At 37.6% G+C, this 22,268-nt stretch overlaps 1 protein-coding gene across 3 annotated transcripts in view; it reads right to left on the reverse strand.

Annotated features, from left to right (window-relative positions):
- The window catches only part of PDE4D (phosphodiesterase 4D), a 530,024-nt gene that overhangs the window by 333,912 nt on the left and 173,844 nt on the right, over positions 1-22,268 (reverse strand). Inside the window, exon 1 of one of the 3 annotated variants that reach the window (XM_038123325.1) lies at positions 19,525-19,889. The exons of the other annotated variants lie outside the window; for them this stretch is intronic. Within the exon in view, the coding sequence (XP_037979253.1) occupies positions 19,525-19,889 (365 nt within the window). Of the gene's footprint in view, positions 1-19,524; positions 19,890-22,268 lie in introns of those variants that run through there. 3 annotated transcript variants of the gene reach the window in all.

The following is a 22,268-nucleotide window of genomic DNA, read 5'->3' on the forward strand; positions in this document are numbered from 1 at the left end:
GTCTTATGAAATGGGGGAAAATAATGAGGAACAAATTCTCATCACCATATTCAAATGGGACTGGGCTTACAGTTTCATTTCTTATATGCAGAGCCTTAAATAAATTGAGTAACAGGTAACTTGGCATATAATGATATATAATAATTCAGTAACAGACTAACAGAACTTGTGTTTGATAGCCATTCTCTGGGTAGATCTCTTTCATAGTCCCTAAGGTGAAACTTAAAACATAGACCTGATGCATGTTCCAGTGTTCTGTTTCCAGCTTCGGTTTCCAGTTTATTTGTAGGAATTCCCACTGTAGGTTTAGAAAGTAAGAAAGATTTCCCTCTTTCTATCTCATCACTTTTTATTCCAAATAATGAAAGCAGAAATAGAGAAAATCCCAATATACCCCCAATTTACAAGAAGTTAATTTTACAACTGTATTTATCAAACCTGTTACCGCATCAGCAAGAATAAATTATATTTATGGAATTTGAGATTGATCCCTAAGGAAAATGTTGGTTTTTCTAGACTTCCTATTCAGTGAAAGTATAGAATATTTATGTCTGTTAAACCAAATTCTCTATAAAGTGGCTACTGATTTACTTTATTTCAATTTCTTCATAATATATTTTCTCATGTGCATATATAATCTCCATTTTAATAAAGGTGTCATAGTCATAATTAATGTACATTGCTTAGTCCAAGACATTTTATATTTAATCCATTATTACCAAGTCTATAATTTTCATTATGTTCTAAACATAGAGACAGTAGAATGTCCCTGCTTCATATAGACACAGACAACAAAAGCAGTGCAATTACTCTTAATAGTAACACAGAATAGCTTTTTGTACAGACATTTAGCTTACATTTACAACCTCTCAGTTGCTGGTCTTTTTATATTCTTTCAATAAATCACCAGAATCACAGATACACATCAGTGAGATAATACATAAATATGCACCAATATTATATATTCACATAAATATAAGAACACATGAATATTAAAAAAAAATATTGCCAAGCCTATCTACCCAAATGTTATATATTTCAAGATTCACTCTATTGAAAACTATCTCAAGGATAAATACTTGTCCAAAATTTCTGACCTTTTTTAATTTTTCATTTGGAAGAGTGCAGTATTTCTAAATGTGAAGCAGATTTTATGTGCAGAACAAAGCCCATATGAACTGTACTACATAGAATTACTATCAGGTATTCAAAGCCTAAATGTCTGTTATTTACTCATTGTATATAACTGCATTAACTAATTGCTGGGAATTAAGCTAATATATTAGGTTAATATTGCCACTATCCTAGTACCAAATTGTTTTTTATCCTAACCTGACAGAAAACATGGAGTACTTATTCTTCAGTTGCAGTCTTTCCTCAACTATCATGTCCTCACATACCTAGTAAGAAATTATTTTGTGTTAACTCTAAAAGGAACTTTTCTAGAGATTCATCTACACAAAACTTGAATATCATTTTGCACATCCTTCCAATTTAGCTGGCAATCTCCATGCAAGTAATTTTTGAATCTTCAAAATGGGAGTTTTGTGAGGGCTGTATGAATAATTGAGGTACTTTGCAGGCTATAGCCTGCAAAAAAAAGCCTAGAAAAATCTAGGTTTATAATCCCACTTCACTGTAAATGAGTTACTCGCAATTCTTTCCCCAGTCAAGTGTAGGGAAATACCTATTTTATATCAATAAATTAAAATTTAAAAAAATAAAAGAAACAGAGAAAAATATTAAATTGAAATAAATTATACTTAAATAAATTATATTATACTTGAAATAAATTCTATTTCAAAAAGTTGAAATAAATATATATATTACATAATTGAATTATAAATTGAAATAAATCTAATTGTTGCACAAATACCTAATACTTCTCAAATATCCCTGATAAATCAAGTGCACAAATTTCCTCTAATTACTATTATATTAATGTTAGCCAAGAAGAGCTTAAAGTTATGGTTTTGACAAAAAAAGTAGAGGATGTGCCATAATGTGACAAATGTAGTGGTGAGGGAGTCTCATTGTCAAACGGTTTAGTGAGGTAGTTGAGGACAATCATCACTCACATGTTAGTGAAACAACACACCTTCCTGGCAAAATAAACATAGAGTTTCACTGGAAGGCTGAACATGCTATGAAAATATCTGGAGCTACATTTCTCTCTTACTGATAGATAAATTCTAGACATGCCAGGAGACATCCCTCAGGGCTTTTCTTCACATTTCACTTACAAATGGATAACAGCATAAGTACCATTTCATATTTATCAAAAAATCATGCTATAGGATTCCTACTGAAATACATCATAAACCAAAAATATTTAGAAAAATAAATAGGAAATAAGAGACATCCAAGAGCATACATATGATTCTGAGCCTATAGAATTCTCCAAATAAATCCATATGATGCAACAACTCCTCTATATAGGTCTGAGGTTAGGTGGTGTAAGGATGGTTCAGCCTGGAGGAGACTGAGGGGCGACCTCATTGTAATTACAACTTCCTTGGGAGGGGAAGAGGAGGGGCAAGCACTGATCACTCCTCTCTGCTCACCAGTGACAGGACTGAGGCCAGTGAAATGGCCTGAAGTTGTGTCACGGGAGGTTTAGGCTGGATATTAGGAAAAGTTTCTTCATCCAGAGGGTGGCTGGGCACTGGAACAGGCTCCCCAAGGAAGTGGTCACTGCACCAGCCAGACACAGTTCAAGAAGTGTTTGGACAATGCTCGTAAACACGTGGTGTGATTCCTGAGGTGTCCTTCACAGGACCAGGAACTGAAGCCAAGGATCCTTTTGGGTCCATTCCTAGTCAGGCTATTCTATGATTCTATTAACTAAACAAAACTGAACGTAGTTGCCTGGGAGTATGCATTCTGTAACTATTCTTGGGAGTATGCCTGGGAGTATGCATTCTGTAACTGATACTTGTTCAGGACTGTTCTATGCAAGGCAATAGGTGCACAGTGAAATGAAAAACCCTATTTCCAGATCTCAGATGCAACTATTCCTATCCATCTGCAAAGATATTAACATCCAGATTCTCATTAATTTATATCTACTTTATTCACACAGAATGCTGCTGCAAAGAAAATTATCTAATCTCCTGTTGTCTTTTCTCCCTTTCTATAGCATCAAATAGAAGCTGCTCCTTTCAAGGTTGGTCATTAGTTATTCCCTCCTTATCTAAATCTTACTTCCTCTGTGAAAACTCCCACTTGCAAATCAGCTCAGGATATCAACTTAAAATTAACACTTGTCAAGTTTTCAAAACAAGTTGGAAATGTTCTTCTTACAGCTAGAGAGAAATCCACCAGAGAGTAATTTGCTCAACTAACACATTATTCTCCACTGGAATGACTGCTTTTCCTTAATGTTTGCCAAAATATTCATAATATTCTACATGAATATGACTTCAAGTTATTAAGCCTGACCAGTAAACAATTCAGCATGAGATCAAGTACTGTAGATTTTATTGCAAACCATACATCCTGCCATACACTGAGCCTATTCAGATGACAGGCAATATCCACTTTTAGCATTTCGTAGGAAAAAATCCTCCAATATCAAAAGTAAGGGCTGACATCTGAAACAGCAAAAATATTGAAGTATTTTGAAACAAAAGCTACTTAAAATTAGCATCTGCACCACTTACAGTACACATAAATTTTACTGATGTTAAATTTTAATATTTTCCCAATGGTCAGTCCATTAAGTTCCCTCTAAGTAATTTTTAAAAGGTGATTTTATCTTCATCTCACACAGATACTCTTCTGCTTGTGCCAAGAGGCAAAAGTTCTCACAGGTCATAGAGAAATTCATAAAACTCAGAAGCATTTACAAAATTAGTAGAAGCAGAAATGTAAATTCATATAATTTAAAAGCTGTACAGTACAAGCACTGGAGAAATGCTTTCCTTCTGACAATGAACATAATCAGAGGGTGATGCTTTTTCAGTATCATCAATATCAATACATCATCAATATATTTGTATTTTTCAATTACACTGTTGAGGTAAACACTAAAAACCTGATTTATTGTGCTGATCCACTATTCCAAGACACTGCAGCTAAGACGTTTGTCTCCACAGTTTGAAGTGACAAGAAGGTTTATCTATTGAAGGAAATCTTATTGTGACACCCTGGAATTCTGGTCTAGGCTACGTTTCCCATAAGGACTGCCTCCTTTCCTTGCATTTGCAATCCCTTCCATATACCTAAATTCTAGGATCTTCTGACTTATTACAGGACAGCTTGATCTTTGGAATGACTCATGACTCCATCTGAGGCTTCAATGCTACCAAAACTAAGGCAATGGTAACCTAATAACAGATAGAGAGAGGCTATAAATAACCACTTTCTTTTATTGAGTCAGTTTTGAAAGTAGTACATATTTTCTGTCTTCTAAAACTTGATACTGTGTCTCAATAAAAGAGTGTTTCATATCACTTTGAATAACCAGCTACATTCTATTCATGTAAAATTGAAGTTATGCAATATATAATGTGCAAGAAATTGGGATATTTTTTCCTAAGAAAATTGAGAAAAGTTTGTGCTAGCTTCAAAATGTAACACCTAATAATGTAAAAGACACAAAATATATCTTACATTTTAAAATTTCTACCTCTGTCACATTTTTATTAATCAAAACACAAATTTAAATGTTTTTATCAACCATATGTTTATTATACTAGCTGTCCTATGTAGTAAATAAATTCTATGTTTAGAATATATAAATATTATTCAATCTTAATTTATGTAGGCCAAATATATTTTTTATCCACCACAGTTTATCCTAGCTCCTTTGGCTGGAACTCTGGAACTAATGGGGAAAAAACAGAGTTCATGACCTTTAGAAGGTCAAATAGGCAATTCAAGAGGACTACAACAACATCTTGAGCCTATATGGAGAGAGAGTTAGAAAGGTCAAAGCCCAGCTAGCACCTAAACTGGCTACTGTAGTAAAGGACAAAAAAAAATGCATCAGCAACAAGAAGAGGACCAAGGAGAACTTCCAGCCTTGTTGGGTGAAAAGGCTGAGACATTTAATGCCTTCTTTGCTTCAGTGTTAATTAGTAAGACTTGGTTCTTTGGGTACCCACTCTCTAAACTGGAAGACAGGGACAGAAAGCTGAATGAAGCCCCATAATCCAGGAGGAAATGGTCAGCCACCTCCTAGACCACTTTGACCTGCACAAGTCCATGGGGCCAGATGGGATCCACCCAAGGCTCCTGGAGGAGCCCACAGAAGTGCTCACCAGGCCACATTCAGGAATTAACCTGCCATCCTGCTCAACTGGGCAAATCTGATGCCCCTCTACAAGAAGGGTCAGAAGGAGGACCTAGGGAACTACTGATCTCGGTCCAGGGGAAGTCAAGGACCAGATCATCTTGAATGTTACCCTACAGCAAGTGCAATCAGACAATCAAGGGGGTTGGGAACAGCCAGCATATGTTCCATGCCAGGAAAGGCAGCTCCTGTTTGACCAACCTGATCTCCTACAACAAAGGAGACCTGCTGAATGGATGAGGAACAGGTTGTGGATGTTGTCTGCCTGGCCTTCAGTAAAGCCTTTGACACCATTTCCTACAGTATCCTTCTCAAGAAACCAGCTGTTCAAGACTTGGATGGGTCACTCTCTCCTGAGTTACAAACAGTCTGGATGGCCAGGCCCAGAGAGTGGAGGTGAAAAGACCTATACCCAGCTGGCAGCCAGTCACCAATGGCACACCCAAGGGATCAGTATCAGGGCCAGTCCTGCTTAATTTCTTTACTGATCATCTGAACAAGGGGACTGAGTGTGGCCTCAGTCACTCTACAGATGACACGGGGCTGGGCAGGACTGTTGATCTGCTGGAGGGCAGGAAGATCCAGAGAAGGATCTGGGCAGGCTGGATCAATGGGCCAAGGCCAATGGTGTGGCATTCAACAAGGCCCAGTGCCAGGTCCTGCTCTTGAATCACAAAAACACCACATACAGTACCACAGGTCTGGGGCAGCACAGCTGGAAACCTGCCCAGTGGAAAAGGACCTGGGGGTGCTGGTGACAGCAGCTGAACATGAGCCAGGGTATGCCCAGGTGGCCAAAAAGGCCATCCTGGCCTGGATCAGCAATGGTGTGGCCAGCAGGAGCAGGGCAGGGATTGTCCCCCTGTGCTGGGCACTGGTGAGGCCACACCTCGAGTGCTGTGTCCAGCTCTGGGCCCTCACTGCAGGAAAGACACTGAGGAGCTGGAGAGAGTGCAGAGAAGGGCAATGGAGCTGGGGCAGGGTCTGGAGCACAGGTCCTGTGAGGAGCAGCTGAGGGAGCTGGGGGTGTTTATCCTGGAGAAAAGGAGGCTCAGGGGAGACCTTATCACTCTCTACAACTGCCTGAAAGGAGGCTGTGGCCAGGTGGGGACTGGCCTCTTCTCCTGGGTAGCAATCGTGAGAAGACAAGAGGAAATCGTTTGGATATTAGTAGATAATTCTCCACCAAAAGGGTTGTCTAGCATTGTAAAGGCTGCCCAGGGAAGTGGCTGAGTCACCACCTCTAGAGGTTTTTAAAAGCCATGTAGATGTGGCCCTTGGGGACATGTCTTAGTGGTGGATTTGGCAGTGCTGGATTAGTAGTTGGATGCAAGAATCTTAAGGGCGTTTTCCAATCTAAACAAATCTATGATAATGCAACACTAAAAATTCTCTGGACTTAATCCAGTTCCTTTCAAATCCACCAAAATAGCATAATCACTGCAGCAGATTTTATTAATGTGGATTTTAGGAATTACTGAAAAAGGAGTTATTTTAACTACAGTTTTCAGAAACACTTTTTAAAGTTTAGAACAGCATTACAGAAATTAAATTATCTTCTTTAAAATGCATGAAATTAAACTTAGGGCGAATGAAATTTAATAATATTTAAATAACAAAAAGCGACACTAAGTATGTTGAGGAAGATATAATCACAAGTGAAATGAAAGCTGAAAGATTCAGCTGGCAAATTAAGTATTTTAAAAATAACTTATTTTTTTAATCTCTGATAACATTCTTAATGTTAATACAATCCATTGATCCATAAATAGCTATGTAAGTCCTAGAACAATTGCTTAGCAGCAAGGAAATGGGTATTTGTTCAATACACAATCGGTTAATCATCATCATTACCTAGAAAAAAAGATAGGAAAGGAGAATTCAACATTTCCAAACTATTCAATTTCAGTCAGTTTTTCATATGTTTTAATTTCTGCTCAAGACATGCAATTTTACATGTATATTGTGGTAAGAACTTTGAAAACAGAACATTAACAGCACCTTAGTCTATCTTTAAGCATATTTTTTCCTGCTGAGGCATACATATTCACAAACATATTTGATTTTCTTACAGAGTTTTCACATATGGGGTAAGAGTTGGTCAGCTGTACATATATCCATACTTGCAGGCAAGAAACTACAAAACTGGGGATCAGATACTGAAGAACTTACACCTGTTGTGTCAAACTCTTTGTGCTTATGAAACCAGCAAAAAGTACAGGATGTCCTGGCATCTTTATTTATTTTTCTATTGAAAATGGGGTGTTCTATTCTAGAAATTGCCAATCTAAACTTATTTTTTGCAAGCAAGCAAATCCAGGGTGTTTTAAATAATTGCTTGCTAAGTTTGTAATACATCCAGCCCTTCTGAAGTTCATATTGAGATATTCATTATGAATTTTCATTGACTATTTTATTGAAAGTTGTGGGATTTTTTTCTGTCTATAATAATAATCTCTTTTTTTCTGAGCTGCAAATTAGGGTAAAACTGGAGAATCAAAAATTTGTAAATAAATTTAAATAATTTAATAAATTAAATAAAAATTCACACTTCAGTACATTTGAGCTAGACTAAGAATGGGGTTAAATTGCTACTAGAATTGTTACTTGATACCCTGCATTTAAAACATGTGTTTAGTCCATCATATCACATTGCTAATGACTGTAAACTATGCTGTCACAGAGCAGCATCTTGAAAAAGCATTCAGTTTCTTACCTGAATAAAACTATACAGCTAAAAAATGTTAGAACCATTTGAATTTTATATTGGATAACTCTCTTTTGATTCTCCTTTTTTATTTGGTGAGAAGGACACACAAGTGATGAAGCTGCCTTTGCAATGTTAAGGCTCATATTCAACCAAAAGCCTTTTAGTTCTAACAGAAGTGCTTTTCCTTAGAAATAAGCTTGTAAAGACAGTAATGCTCTGGGACCTCTTGGCCTTACCACCTCCCTGTTGAAAAGTCTACAGGGACAAAGTTTACTGAAATTCAGACTTCAATTAGTTTATTACACATCGTTCTTGGAAGGGGAAGTAGACATGGAAGCAGTTTTCCTTTTTCACTATCTGGCATGTAGTAAAAATGCATTACCTTAAACTTAATGCAAAGTATATAAAGCAAGAATTTAAGTGACTAAGTTCTGTAATTTGAAATAAATTGACATCTACTTAAGTGTAATTTTTCAGCTAATATCCAATTTATGCACCCATAACAATTTTTGAATATCATATATTTTGAAGACAGAAAACGCACATATGTTTCAATCTGCTCATTTCTCTAATTTTTCTGTATCAGTTTAATTTCCTAGTTCTTTCAGTTTTGTTACCATCATCTCAAATTAATTTCTTTTTCTCTGACCTGTGCTTCAAATTACACATCACGTTGCTTTACTCTTATTAAGGGCAGCTAAAATGTAACAAAAAATATGTTCTTTAAATAGAGATAGAATCAACTACTTTAATTTGCATTATGGGCACCAAGGTTTTCTAAAACAATACAGAAAATAATTGCCATATCTGATAATTTTCTTCTTCCTTGATCCAGTCATTAATTTTTCAACCACATTTATTCTCATTAAAAGTTAAATAGGTCTAAAAAGATTTAATGTTCATTCTGGGCAACTTTTACAGTTGAAATTTTGCTGATACAATTTTGTTTCTGAGTGTGATCCATATAAGGACTAGTCAGTTGTTTCCATTCATTGGATTATGCTATATTACTACATCATTTAACAGACATAAGAATTTCACAATTAATAATTTATTCTATTTATATTTCACCCCAAGAAAAGAGGCACTTCAAGTTACTTCCTTAGTTTGTTTCCTTTTAGTATGCATTTCTCAATTTAAAAAAATCCAACCAAAACCCATGTTTTATTTTTATCCTACCCTAAACTTAGATTACACTAACACTTCTACTACTACCATAGCATCAATGTTTGCCTGTTATTTCAATGGGATTATCAAGTTCCAAGATTTTCTTCTAGATGTTTATAGATAACTAAATGTTGCATCAAAAGTTTTAGCAATCTAATAGGGCTTCCTACAGAACCTGTATGACATGTTACTTGATGTAAATAGAGCTGTTTTGATTATAGTCATTTTTCATGCTTCACAAGCTCAAACTTGTTATCTGTCTGGGGATTTGCAAGAACACAACTGGTGGAAACTGTAGAACTTCAGCATTAGGTAGCAGTTTTGTTAAAGAGCATTCCAGATTACTGTGCATTAAAAGCCATTTATGATAGACTACTTCCACGCTGTTGGAAAAAAAAAAAATCAATCACCAAGCTAGGATAAATATATGAGGCATGTCTTGCAGAACACTTTGTATATGCCTCTGCTCTGTGCACATCCAGCATAGAGCTGAAGGCTTGAAACAGTTTTGAACATGTTACATAATGAAAGGTATGGATTAAAAATGGGAAGGGTGTAGAAGAAAGGAACTTCCCGATCCTTCCTGATCAGACCACCAAAATTGCGGGGGGGAAAAAAAAGAAAGAGAGAAAAAGAGAGGGAAAAAGAGAGAGAGAGAGAGAGAGAGGGAGAGAGAGAGAGAGATAGAGAAAGTAGAAGAGAAAGCAAGAGAAAGCAACAAAGCAAGCAAGAAAGGTACCTGCAACAGGTACCTCTGATTCTGCTATGAGTTCTCATCTTTAGGATTCTAAGCCAATAAATGGATTATATTTTTTGCCATCCAATTTTAGAATTTCTGTATAAAAGGTCTCCTGTGCCTTTAACAAAAAGTTACTTTGAATATTGTACAACCTTTCCAAAAGAAAAATACAATGGTAAGACAAAATCCTCCTTAAATCTGATAATCTTCAGGAGATAACACTGGAAGATAGCTTATTGGTACTTTCCTAATGACATGTAGAGTTCCTGACAGTATAAGGTGGGAGGAAAACTACTTTGCTAAGAACAATATCCTGCCATACATCCAAACTGCTCTGTTGGCTACACTAGGAAAATTTGTATTTTCTAGCTGAACACCCTTCCTGTTATGGTTAGTAACTGTTAGTTACAGTCATTAAGCATGACTGTAAATTTATTTATTTCCTAAGGAAAGACAACAAATCACTACAGAGACAGACTGACAGAAGCCAGTGAAAACACCGGCCAAAAAATGGTGCGACTTGCCAGACAATTTTAGTGAAGATTTAGTGGTAGGCTCTGTTTCTTCCTATCAATTTCTATCCAATATCTTTGTTTCTTAGTGTCCTCGGAGTGCTACTAGTTGTTAATGTTATCAATTTCTTCAGCATTTTTTTAAGTCACATTAAAAGAAAACAGAAATTCAGATAAGCACCTGAGTAATTTGTATTTTATGCTATTAAGTATTCTTTAATCAGTGATGAAAATAAAATTATATTTAGTGCAATTTTTGTAATGTTAAATATCCTAGAGACATTTTTCTGCTCACATACGGGAAACCCTATAAACCATGTAAATATATAAAATACCTATCTTAACTGTAAGATGTTTTTATTCTCAGCCAAGCACAGATTATGCCTAAAAATTCCTAGAACATTCCTGCATAGAGAAATGGATTTGTTGATAATCTAAGTTTTGTAAGTAGAAGGAGGGAAATTAAATGAACATCAGTTCCTGTAGCACATATGTACATCCAACCACCCTTTATATCATTATCCTGTCATTGGATAGGACATTACTAATGTTTTATTTTATGTTCTCTCAAGTGTCTGAGAGAGATACAGAGAAAGAAGAGCACCCACAAGTGCATCCAGAAAAAAACACCTCAAATCTGTGGTATTTTTTATTCAATATTATAACAGTGAGTAAAACTGTTCAACAGAACAGTTGAATCCTCCTTCCATATACTTTCTCACTAGTAGCATGTCTTTTCACTTCTATAAAAAGTCTGTTTCTTGAGAACCTAACTTTGCCTTGAAATACTTGATGCTATTTCATTTCCTAAGTGGAGAGAAAAAATAAGTAAAGAACCACAGCAAGTTTATGAGTTTAACCTAAAATTATGAGTGTAGAGGTGATAATAAAAAACAAAGATAAACAACTAATTAACTTTCCAAAACACTGGAAAGGTTATTGGAATAGCAGCTGCTCTGACTCTCATTACTTTTTATGATCATCTGATGTAAACAAGGACAAATGTGACCACATCTCAAAATACAGGTCTGAAAAACTGTAGGGCTAACTGAGTGATGATCATCCAATGGTTTCTCAGCTCCAGCATCAGACATGAGATTTTCATCCTTCTGTTATAACATATCCTAGAAGAGGGGAAAACAAACCTTTGCCTCATGAGCTCTGTATTTAATAAAAACTTATTCTTTATTGAACCCCTCTAAATTTACAGAGTTGGACTTAATTCTCTGGGACTGAATGTGTTTCAGTTGTCTTTGCACTGTGTTCAAATATAAATCCAAATAATTCTTGGATGTTTTGAGGTTTTTATTACCCCCCCCCATAAATGACCAAGCACTCATTTTACACAACTACTTCTTTATGTTAATAATGCTCTTATTAATAATAATAAATAATGTTAATAATAAATGTTAATAATGCTCATGTTAATAATGTTCAGGAAGAATAACTAAACCAAGCTCTTATCACATATATTTTGAATTTTCTAGTGACTTTAAAGTCCTCAAAGATGGCAGATTTTTGCACTTTTTTCCTCTCTAGAATTCTCTTGTTGTGTGAGATGAGTTTACGAGAAGCTTTCTACACTGCACAGTCAAGAACAATTTCTTCCCAAGGAGGCACAATTTTGAAACATCTTTTGGAAGAGCTTATAATGGCAATGGCAAAAAGAAAAAAGTAATTGGTGTTTCAAAATCCAGTTTGCAATCTCCAATTTTCATGCCATTGTGTCATGAAAACTGAAACCTTAGAATAGTATAACTGAAACCTGAGAATACTGGAAATAACAGAAAGTCAAGCTCAGCAGTCAGAGCATAGGTTCAAGTATTGGACCAGAGATTTTTTGAATGAGGTTTGGTTTTCACTGTTTTAATTTCTGGAATTAGAAGGGTGGATGGATGGCCCAGAGAAAATCATTCCCATCATGCTTAGTTATCCTGTCTGAAGCTGTATATGCCTTAGATCACCTTGGCCAAGGCAAGAGGGACAAGAGTGGAAATATTCATAACATCTCTGAGAGATATTAAAGTCCTCAAGAAACTATTTGATTGGAAATCACAGTGATATTTTCCTGTCTTTATTTCTCCTGAGGATTCTTGCAGCTCTCTGCAGAACTCTCTGTGTGAAATCAGAGAGAAAAGATGTTGCAGATCCCAGAAAAGGAGAGAGTGAGGGGATAGTCTAAGCAAACTAATCTACCAAAGGAATCAGTCATTCCTCTCACTCTGTATGTAATAAATGGCATTGAAAACAACACTAAGAACATTACATTTCCTAATAGACCTGTGAAATTGCTATTACACATTTGTGAGACTGCACCGAGGGAACTACGCTACCTCCCTGATCAGAGAACGGATTCAAAGAAGATAGAGTGAGTCTCTTGGAAGTCCACAGTGGTAAGATGTGAAGCAAAGGACCCAAGTCAGAACATAGCAAATTCTGACTAGATATTGGAAAATTGTTTTACCATGGCATGGTCAAACCCTGAAACAGTTTGTCCAGAGAGACTGTAGAACCTCTTTTCCTGGGAGTGTTCAAGACTGAACCGAACATTGCACTGGGTAATCTGTTCAATAGATTCTCAATAGACCTTCTTTGAGCAATGGTTGGACCAAGTGACTTACAGAGATCCTTTCCAACACAAATCGTTCCATTATTGCGTAGCGCTATATATACATAATTTCTCTATATATTTCATATATAGCGCTTTGCGTAGCGCTATATATACATAATTTCTCTTAGCACATGCAAAGAAAATTTCATTTTTCTTTGCATGTGCTAAGTAAACTGAGCAGGTGGATTTGTCTTATTTATCATCAGTGTGTGGGTATTTTTCTTTACTGGAGGATACTTTTACTAAAAGATACTTTGCAACTTCAGCACAAATACTGTCATGTAACACCGTAATACAGACCTATTTAAAATAACTGAAAGTACCCAGGCATATATGTGCAAAGGCTAAAGGGTTAGTTTGACATCTCCACAGTAGAACACACTAAATCATTAGGAATACACAGGAGACAGAACAGATACCTCTGAAAAGAATTTGGAGAATGAACAATGTGGGACATGTCCTAGCTACTAACTACTATTAGTAATTGCTATTAGTAGACAGCTATTGCTTCCCTCCTGTAATCCTTGCTATATGTAACTTAAGGCCTTAAAGCATCAAGGAAGAGATGCAGGTAACAGGATCAAAATAAATATTAACAGAATTTAAAATCTTATCTATACATTTTCATTCCTATTAGCAAATGTTATTGTCACCTTGTCACCTTTAATAAGCAGTCTAAACATGCATTACTACATCTAATTTCTAATTACTGAATCTAATTTCTTTAGATTACTGGAAGAGCTTTGGATTTGACCCTGAAACGGTGGCAGATCCACTCTATTACCAAAAAAATCTTCTTGTTCTAAGAAATAACCTGTATTCTTGTTCATGAAAATAAACTCAAAGTTCATCTCTTCTAGATCTGCTGAACACCTTATACTGATGACGGGAAAGGAACACTGACATTCTTCACGTTGGCAGGGACCAACCTACTTTCAAATCACCCTGTCAACGACACAGAGTGATGTTTGTCCAACACTCTTTTTCATTAAACCTTTGCCTTTCAGTAGCAAAATAAAAATCATTCTTGGAACTTGTCCATGGAGGCAAACTATCTAGCAGTCAAATGGTATTGCCTTGCTTTCCTGTATGTCCCCAGCTTCCTCCCACATTCATAGTTTTAATATGAATCTCACAGGTTCTCCTGTTAGCTCCAAAGTCTTCTCTAAAGGAAGAGTACAATGCAGTTAAAATTATTTAACTCTGTTTAAGATGACTTTTAAAGAAACCTACTAAGGTTCTTTTAGTGTTTTACACAAAAGTTCCATCGAAATTACTCTTCAGCTGTGCACCTGGTGTCTCCACATGTTTACAACATCAGCTGAGCACCACTGACCTGACACCATGAGCTTCTGTGTTCAAGACATCTTCACTAATACTCAAATAATATTGCTATATTAAAGCCTATTTAAAATATAGGAATATATTAAACAGTTATTTTAGTAGTTTGAGGTAGAACTTCATATAGCTACATATTTTTAAAAAGTGTTTTAATCCTGATTATTCTCTGTTTGATTATGAAGAAATTGCTGTTAAATTATCAGGTGTATACTTTTTTAATTAAGAAATCTCAACCATTCATTCTCAGCAAGATTCATATTAAAATATATTTGAATATGTGAATTTTAAAAGCTCATCTTTTTACAAGTTCCAGCAGCATGAAAATTAATGCTACTCATATAGTTCAGGTCACACAATTCTAACAATCAGAAAATGTAAGCCTTTCAAAACACGAAAATAATACCCTTAATAGTCATTTATTTAAAATATTGACAACATAAGTTTCTTATTTAATTTATCTCTACAGACAATTAAAAAGAACAGTAATCCAACAATGTTTACTAAGATGTAAAATTTATTTGTGTCTTTGAAGTAGGGATACCATATGCCAATTATCTTAACATCTTGGGTGTCAGTACTATGTAGTAGTAAACAAAGCAATAATACACTGCCAAACAAGCAAACAACAAAATTCTAAATTAGAAACTGCTACTAAATTCTGAGAATATTATTTATAGGCCTGTAAGTTGGAAAACACTCTTATTCCTTTTCCTTTGTTTGTGTGGAAGTAGCTAAGACATAATAGTTGAAGAGGAGCTTTCCAAACCAAGCAGGAGGAAGGAATGGGGCTTAGGATAGAAAGAAGTGTGCATTTTATTGGAGAACCAAACAGATTTGCAAAGTAGCTATTCTTTTTATAGCTCTATACATAGCTACAAAGCCCAAAAGTTTATCTATCTAAACTATTAGAGTGGTATAAAATATCCCAGACTTCAGAAAGTTGAGACACTAATGCATAAACCTCCTTTCTTCTCCTAATAGAGAATAAAGCCTCTGGGCAACTGAAATATTATGCTGCATTCAATATTGAGAGTTTTTCTGGTTTATTAGCTATTATTGAGTGGTATAAAAAAAGACTGACACTTCAAGAAAAATAATCGTACTTTAGAGCAATCTTCATATGTAAGCAATGAAGTAATGAATGCTACTTGGTCAGACCAGGTCCCATACATGAAATAGAAAGAGAGCAAGTAGATTTTTTTGACAGCAACTAATTTTAATGAAAGTAGTTTTTTAAACTTCTTTTTTCACTCATTAAAGTAGTTTTTTAAACAGACAGCAATAGGGAACAAATACAAGGATTACTGGATTGTAAAACCTAGTGTTGTCTCACCATTGCGCCGATGTTTATGTTTAGACACTGATGAAAAGTTGTTTTTGTGAAATCCTAAGCCAAAACAACTGGAAATAAAATTTACAGAGGACATATGGTAAAATAATAATTGCCTGGGAAACCTGACAAAAAGAAACTAAGAGACTAAGATTCATTTTAAGTATACAACATCCTGGGAAATTCCATGACTAGTGGAATTAGGAGTTTGGTGTTTGTTCTCTAATTTTTTCAGTCTGAAATTTCAGTAGTGAAAAATAAAACACAGAAAGATGATATGGCAAGATGCTTTGATTAACATATTACTAACGGCCTTTAAAAACGCCAAGGTGGGGTTTCCTTTAAACAACTAGCCTGTGTACATAGACCACACAACAGTGCTAGTTATGTGCAAGGAGGTACCTGAAATTTATGAAGATAACCAGAATAGCTTGATTTATTACATGGAGTATTTTGTGTTATTGACTAGAAAATTATTTGAGTTGAATTATTTATTTCTCAATTTCACGACTACTATTTGTTATTACATAGTTCTTTTTATTCTGTGATCTAAAAATTCACTTTAGCATGAATCTGTAATTACCCTGTTTCTGTTTGTCTTTTACATAAGAGAAAATATAGTCAGAGAGAGATTAAATTACTTGCACAAGACCACAGTAAACAACTGGCAAAAAACACCAGATCACAGATAATCACAGTCAGCTTCTTGACTATCCTGGTTTTTGTACAGCTCTTGTGTATATGAACTCAAAACATTTACCTTCTTATTTAAAAATGCAGCAATAATCTTGACTTTTATGCAAAATACATTAGTCGATGATCCTGACATATCCTTCTGTATAATGAAATGCTGCTGTATTCCTTGAAGGAACTACAGCACTGTTCTAAATAAGTTGAGTGGAAAGTTCGTGATGGTCATGAAGAGACAGAGAAAGCATTGGAATGATTATATGCAGTAGCCAGTATCACAAACTACAAGCACATAGCGTTTTTCAACTAATTCTAAAGTTCAACTAATAAAGTTTAGAATCTTTGCTAGCTGAATTTGCCTTTTAAATGTTAACTGTCTTCAATTGGAATAATAAAGATGTACTGGTCAGTTCTAACTCAAATTGTAACATACATAATTTCTCCTTCTTATTTCTTTTGAAAAAGGTAACTGTTACGTATTTTTAAGTTCAATACCAAACTCAAAAGAGAAAATACTTTGAAGTTATATATTTGGTTTATTAAGTGTCCTTTATGGTTTTCATTGAGGTTTTCAGAAATGTGATATGTGTAGAGTGAAACAAAATAAATTCTGGAAGAACAATTACACAGATTTAATTTTTGACATTTGAGACATCAGTGTATTATACTACCCCTATCTTTTGATGCATTTTCCATACTTTTATACACAATTTTCCCCAGTTCTAGACAGTTTTATCCACCACATTCAGAGTAATTTGAGGTATTCTGAAATACAAGCTTGTCTCCTTACACCAAAATAAATCCAAAGGAATCCATTCAGAAATGTTCTTTTGAAAACAGTTTAAATAGGAAGAAATATAAAAATGTCTAAATACAAAAAGGGAACTGCAATACTTCTAAAAGGACAGGCGTCTTTCACAAAAATATGGGGGGTTTTTGCAAGTCACTGCTTTTACAAGCACAAGAAGATATTTTTCTTTGCTTTTTATGCAAAAAAAAGGAGAAGTCCTGGAAAGACCATCCTTTTTCTGATATTTCTTGAACATATTTGTAAATCAACTTGTTACAGTTCACTTTGCGTTTCCATACTATGGTTGTTTGCTTCATTCAAGATGTTTTACTGTAAGACTTTATTCTAAGAAAGTAATTTGATGGTGAATTATATTGAACTTCTTTACTCTGCTTTGCTTTACTACTTCCAAAAGGGAAGCACATCTGAAACATTTTCCCCAATCCCATAAAATTAAAATAAAATTCAGTGACCTCAGTTAAGCAGCATGTCTTGTCAAAACAACATTTTTATGCTAATAGAATAGAAACAGAATGAAGGTTTAAAAACCAAAAATACTTTTCATATTAGACTTTTAATTCCTATTTAAAGAGGTGTCATATGAATTGTAATTTAAAATGGCCCTGAAATCCTAATAGAAGAAATAGTATGTGTACTCTCTCTTTCCACCTTGACTCAGTATCCCCTCAATAACTAATCACTTACGGAATAATGCTGAATATATTCAAGCCAACCATTATGATACATAAAAATTAAACTTTTTTGCAATTACAGAACAGAAATTCTGCACTCAGTCTTAAAGGTCAAAAATACTAGATCCCCTAGAGGGTTTTTTATATAAAAGAAACAGGATTGTATTGAAAAAAGCTTTTAATTGAACATTTGTTAATTTTTGAATCTTATTATTTTTTCTTTCAAGTCTTACATGGTGAAAAATTTAACATCATTAACTTCAGACAAGAATGAGTTCACAGAAGGGATACAAATGTGTAGCAACAGAATGGCTGTGTGGAAACCAAAGATATTAAAAGACATATTTAAAGATTACTTATTTGAGAATACAGTTCTAATTTACAATTGCTGAATCTCCTTTTATTTCTTAATTATATATGAAGGGGACATGAAGTTACTGTTAGGTAGAAATAGAGCTAACACTGCCAGAGAATATTCAAGTATGTCTTTTTCAGATTTATGGCCAAGGCTTCCTAATAAAGAATGTGGTGTGCACCACAGAAACACACAAAGCAATCTTCGTTCAGAAAGGATTCTATTATTTATTCATCAAGCATATCATGCTATAAAAATCTGATTATCCAGGAAATCAAAAATCTGCAGAGTCCCTCAGTATCAAGTATTGTCCCTCTGCCCACCATTCTCTCCATAAATCCTTTATTCACAATGTCTGCTTAAAATTCAAGTGCAAGCGTGTGTCTTTCTACTAAAAGGAAGTGGTTCCAGCTACTAAACATGAAGTCCGAATAATAAATTGATTCTTCAGATTCAACATCTTTCTGCTTTTGACAGAGAATTTAATTTAAAAACAGATGCCTGTTACAGCCATCAAGGGTAAAATAGGCATTGGTAAGCTACACACTGAAAAATAAATCCACAGCTCATTTAAAGGGGAACAATAGACTAGTAGATGACGAAGTCCTCCCTCTGGCTAAGAAACCATTAGCCTATTTTCTCAACTAAGCCCATTCAAACTAACAGGACCCTAACCCTGGATTTGCCAGACTGTCTCCCACCCCCCAGAGCTCTCATTATTTTAACTTTGTGAAAACATAACACAAATTGCGTCCTTCCCGCTCGGCAGCAGCGCTGAAGGCTCCCGGGGAGCGCGGGCAGCTCGAGCGAGGAGGGGCAGCCGGGGACGCAGCGGAGCGGCGCCGGGCGCGGGGAAGCGCGGCCCCGCTGCCCACCCCGCTCACGGCTCCGCGCTGGCACAGACGCCGTCCCGCTCCCACCCACGTGTTTCGTGGCCGCTTTTCCACCCACAGACAGGCGTGTACGGGACGACGCGCCGCCGCCCGTGCCCCGGTCACGCCCGCGTCAGGCGAGCCCTGACCGGGGGTTCCTCGCAGCGTCCCAGCCCGGGGTCCGGGTCCCCAGCACGGCTGCGCACCCCGAGCCCACCTCCCTTTCGGAGCCTCCGCAACCGCAGGGTGCCCCTTCCTTATCTTTGCCGCCGGGGTAAGGGAGGCCGGTTGGACGGGGGTCCCGCGGTGCCCACCCCTCCGCGGCCGCCGCTGAATCCCGTCCCCGCGGCCGGGAGCGGCGCTCCTCCGCCGCACCCCCCACACGCGCGGCCGGAGCGCTGGGCCAAGCCCTCGCCTACCGTCTGAGTCCCTGGAAGGAGGAGGGCCAGGACATCCGCGATTTTTTCAAGCCGGGCCGGTGGCCGGTCTCCACGGCGTAGGAGGCGCGGTCCATGGCTTGGCAGTAGAGGTACCGCTCCGTGTCGGAGTAGCCGCGGTGCCTGACGCGAGCCCCGGCCAGGCAGCGGCCCCGCGAGACGGGAGACGGCGGCGGCTGCCCGGGATGCTGCTGGTGCTGGAGGAACTGGTGCTGTCGCAGCTGCGGTGGGTAGTGCTGATCTTGCCGCCACAGATGCTTCGGGGCTTTGAGACCCCCGCTACCGTCGTTGCCGCCGTCGCTGCCGCTGGGCATCGCGGACAAGCCGCTGCTGCTCTCCGCCTCCATGCTGCCGGCGGTCGGGCCGCGCCGGGCGGGCGAGCGGGCAGGGGCGGCGGCTGCCGCCTTCCTGCGGGCAGCGGCGAGGAAACTGTGCTGAAAAGTTGGACAGCTCCTGCCGCGCCACCCCTCGCCCGACTGTGGGAGCGGCTGGGGTAGCCGCGCCGCCGGGTCTTGACTGCTCCGCGGGAGGGGAGGCGGGGAGAGGGGGAGGAGGAGGAGGGGCTGGCATCCCGCTCGGAAATATTTAAAGCCAGGCTGGAGCCCGGGCGAGGGAGAGCGGACCCGACAGGGGGCGGTGGTCGGGGGCAGGGAGTGTTGGGGTGTGCGGGAGGTGGGAGAGGCCACGACGAGGATGCCGATAGGGCGCGGGGGTGGGAATGGGACCGGGAGTGAATGCGGAGAGGTTCAGTGCCGCTGATGCTGCAGCCCGCCTCTCCTGAGCCGCGCCTCTCCTTCGCTGAGGCCGTGGCTGCTGGCCGGACAGGACTCCCTCCAGAGGGACTCTCACTGCCGGGCGACAGCAGGTGGCAAAGTTGCTCGTGCCCCTGTTCACCGAGAACTTTGAGGTGGGTTAAAAATGAGCTCTCACTACTTAAACTCCCCCTCCCGCCACTCTGTATTTCCTATATCGTGCTTCCAGTCCACATCGGGTTCAGAAATTCTGTTTCCCAACTTGAAACCTTCCCCTGGTCTTGTCTTCCCCGATGAGTAAGCTCCCTCTCTGACAGGAGTAAGACTGGCTGCAAATCAAGGCGAGGAAGGTTTAATTATAGCGATGCTAAGCCTACGGCTACAAAGAAGCTTTTATATGACATACCACTAGCTCCGGGACTTTGTAACTGCCGCGGGAAAATATTATTTAAAGTTAAAATCTACGGAAGAGGACGTTTGTACTAAAGAGATTTTTTAAATTAGTTTTACATTTCAAATTCTTTTGCACTCATGTACAACCAACAAGTCACACTGGAAGGGAATTGCATTTTATTAGGTTACTTTTTTTTTTTTTTTTTTTTAAAGCATTGATATTTGTTCTGTGTGGTAACATTCTAAAATCTAGCAGTTGTTATTCAGGGCAAAATTATAATCTCCACCCTCCTAATAAAATATTAAAAGGACACGTGCAAGTGTTTATTTGAAAACTATTAATATGAATTTGTTTGGTCCTTCTATTCTGTTTGCCAGAGTACTAAGAAGTACAGAGTACTAAGCAGTACTAATCAGTAAAGAAAGCATTGCAAAAATGTCTCTCCTACAGTATCTTTACAAAAACATACATTTTCTTCTAATCAGTGTTCATCTTCTCATTAGACAGTTCTGATTAGCTTCATGCACAACTTCTACTTCCTCAATCACAAAATTGGTCTTGCCAATCCTTTTCCCTTTCCATCACAGGTCGGCAATCATCTTAATCCTCATAAATTTCTCTCTGAACTTATTTTTTTATTAATGCAAAAGTACACTTATGACAACTCCTTAATGTGTTGATGTACTTTTTTTCCATTCTCCATTTTAAAAGTCAGCCTTCCTTTCTAAACATACAGTGCTCCTAAAATTAAGACTCACCCTCCAAATGTACATACAAGATTTTGTTGGGCAAAATTCTCAACCTGTTTCTTTGAGCCATGAGTTCATAGATAATCCTGGTAACCACACACCATCCCTTCAGGTCTTCTCTCCTGCCCTAAAAACTGTTTGTTTCAGCAAAAATCCCCCAGAAAAAATAAATTAAAATAAATATTATAAGTACTGGAAAAGAGTCAAAGTAGTACTTCCATTGAAGGGAACTTGAACTTGAGCTCACATTTGTCAAGTTCTAATTCTCCTGCTTTTTATCCAGACATCTAAGACTATTTCCAAGCCAGACATCTTAGATGCTACCATTTTGCCAGCTGTGTCGGGCTGTGGCAGTTTTGACAGCATGTACAGGAGACAAAAATGGGGCAATGAAAAGAGACTCAAATCAGACAACAGGAGACAATTATACCCAAAATGGAACAGTGGGGATAATTTCATCATGGAATATAGGCATATAGGATGCAATTCTGTGAAAAACTCAGAGAACAGAAATTAATTTTTATCGTTGTTGACCTCCAGAGGGATATTGCAAAGGGACTGTGTTTCACAATTGTTAGTTCCCTCTACCTTAAAATTCGACAAAACTTCTGTGATAAATTGCACTATAATTGGACAGAATCAGAGAACTGCCATTTGGAAGGGCCTTCATAAGATTGTCCAATCTAACCTCAAGCTCACAATGGGGTTATCATCAATACTAGATCACATCAGCCACAGCTTTCTCTGAATCTCAAAACTCTACAACAGAAATTCACCAGCCTCTGTGGATGACCTGCTATGATGCTTCACCACATCCCTAATGAAGACAAT

This window comes from Motacilla alba, chromosome Z (assembly GCF_015832195.1).
Source record: "Motacilla alba alba isolate MOTALB_02 chromosome Z, Motacilla_alba_V1.0_pri, whole genome shotgun sequence".
NCBI classification, from domain to species: domain Eukaryota; kingdom Metazoa; phylum Chordata; class Aves; order Passeriformes; family Motacillidae; genus Motacilla; species Motacilla alba.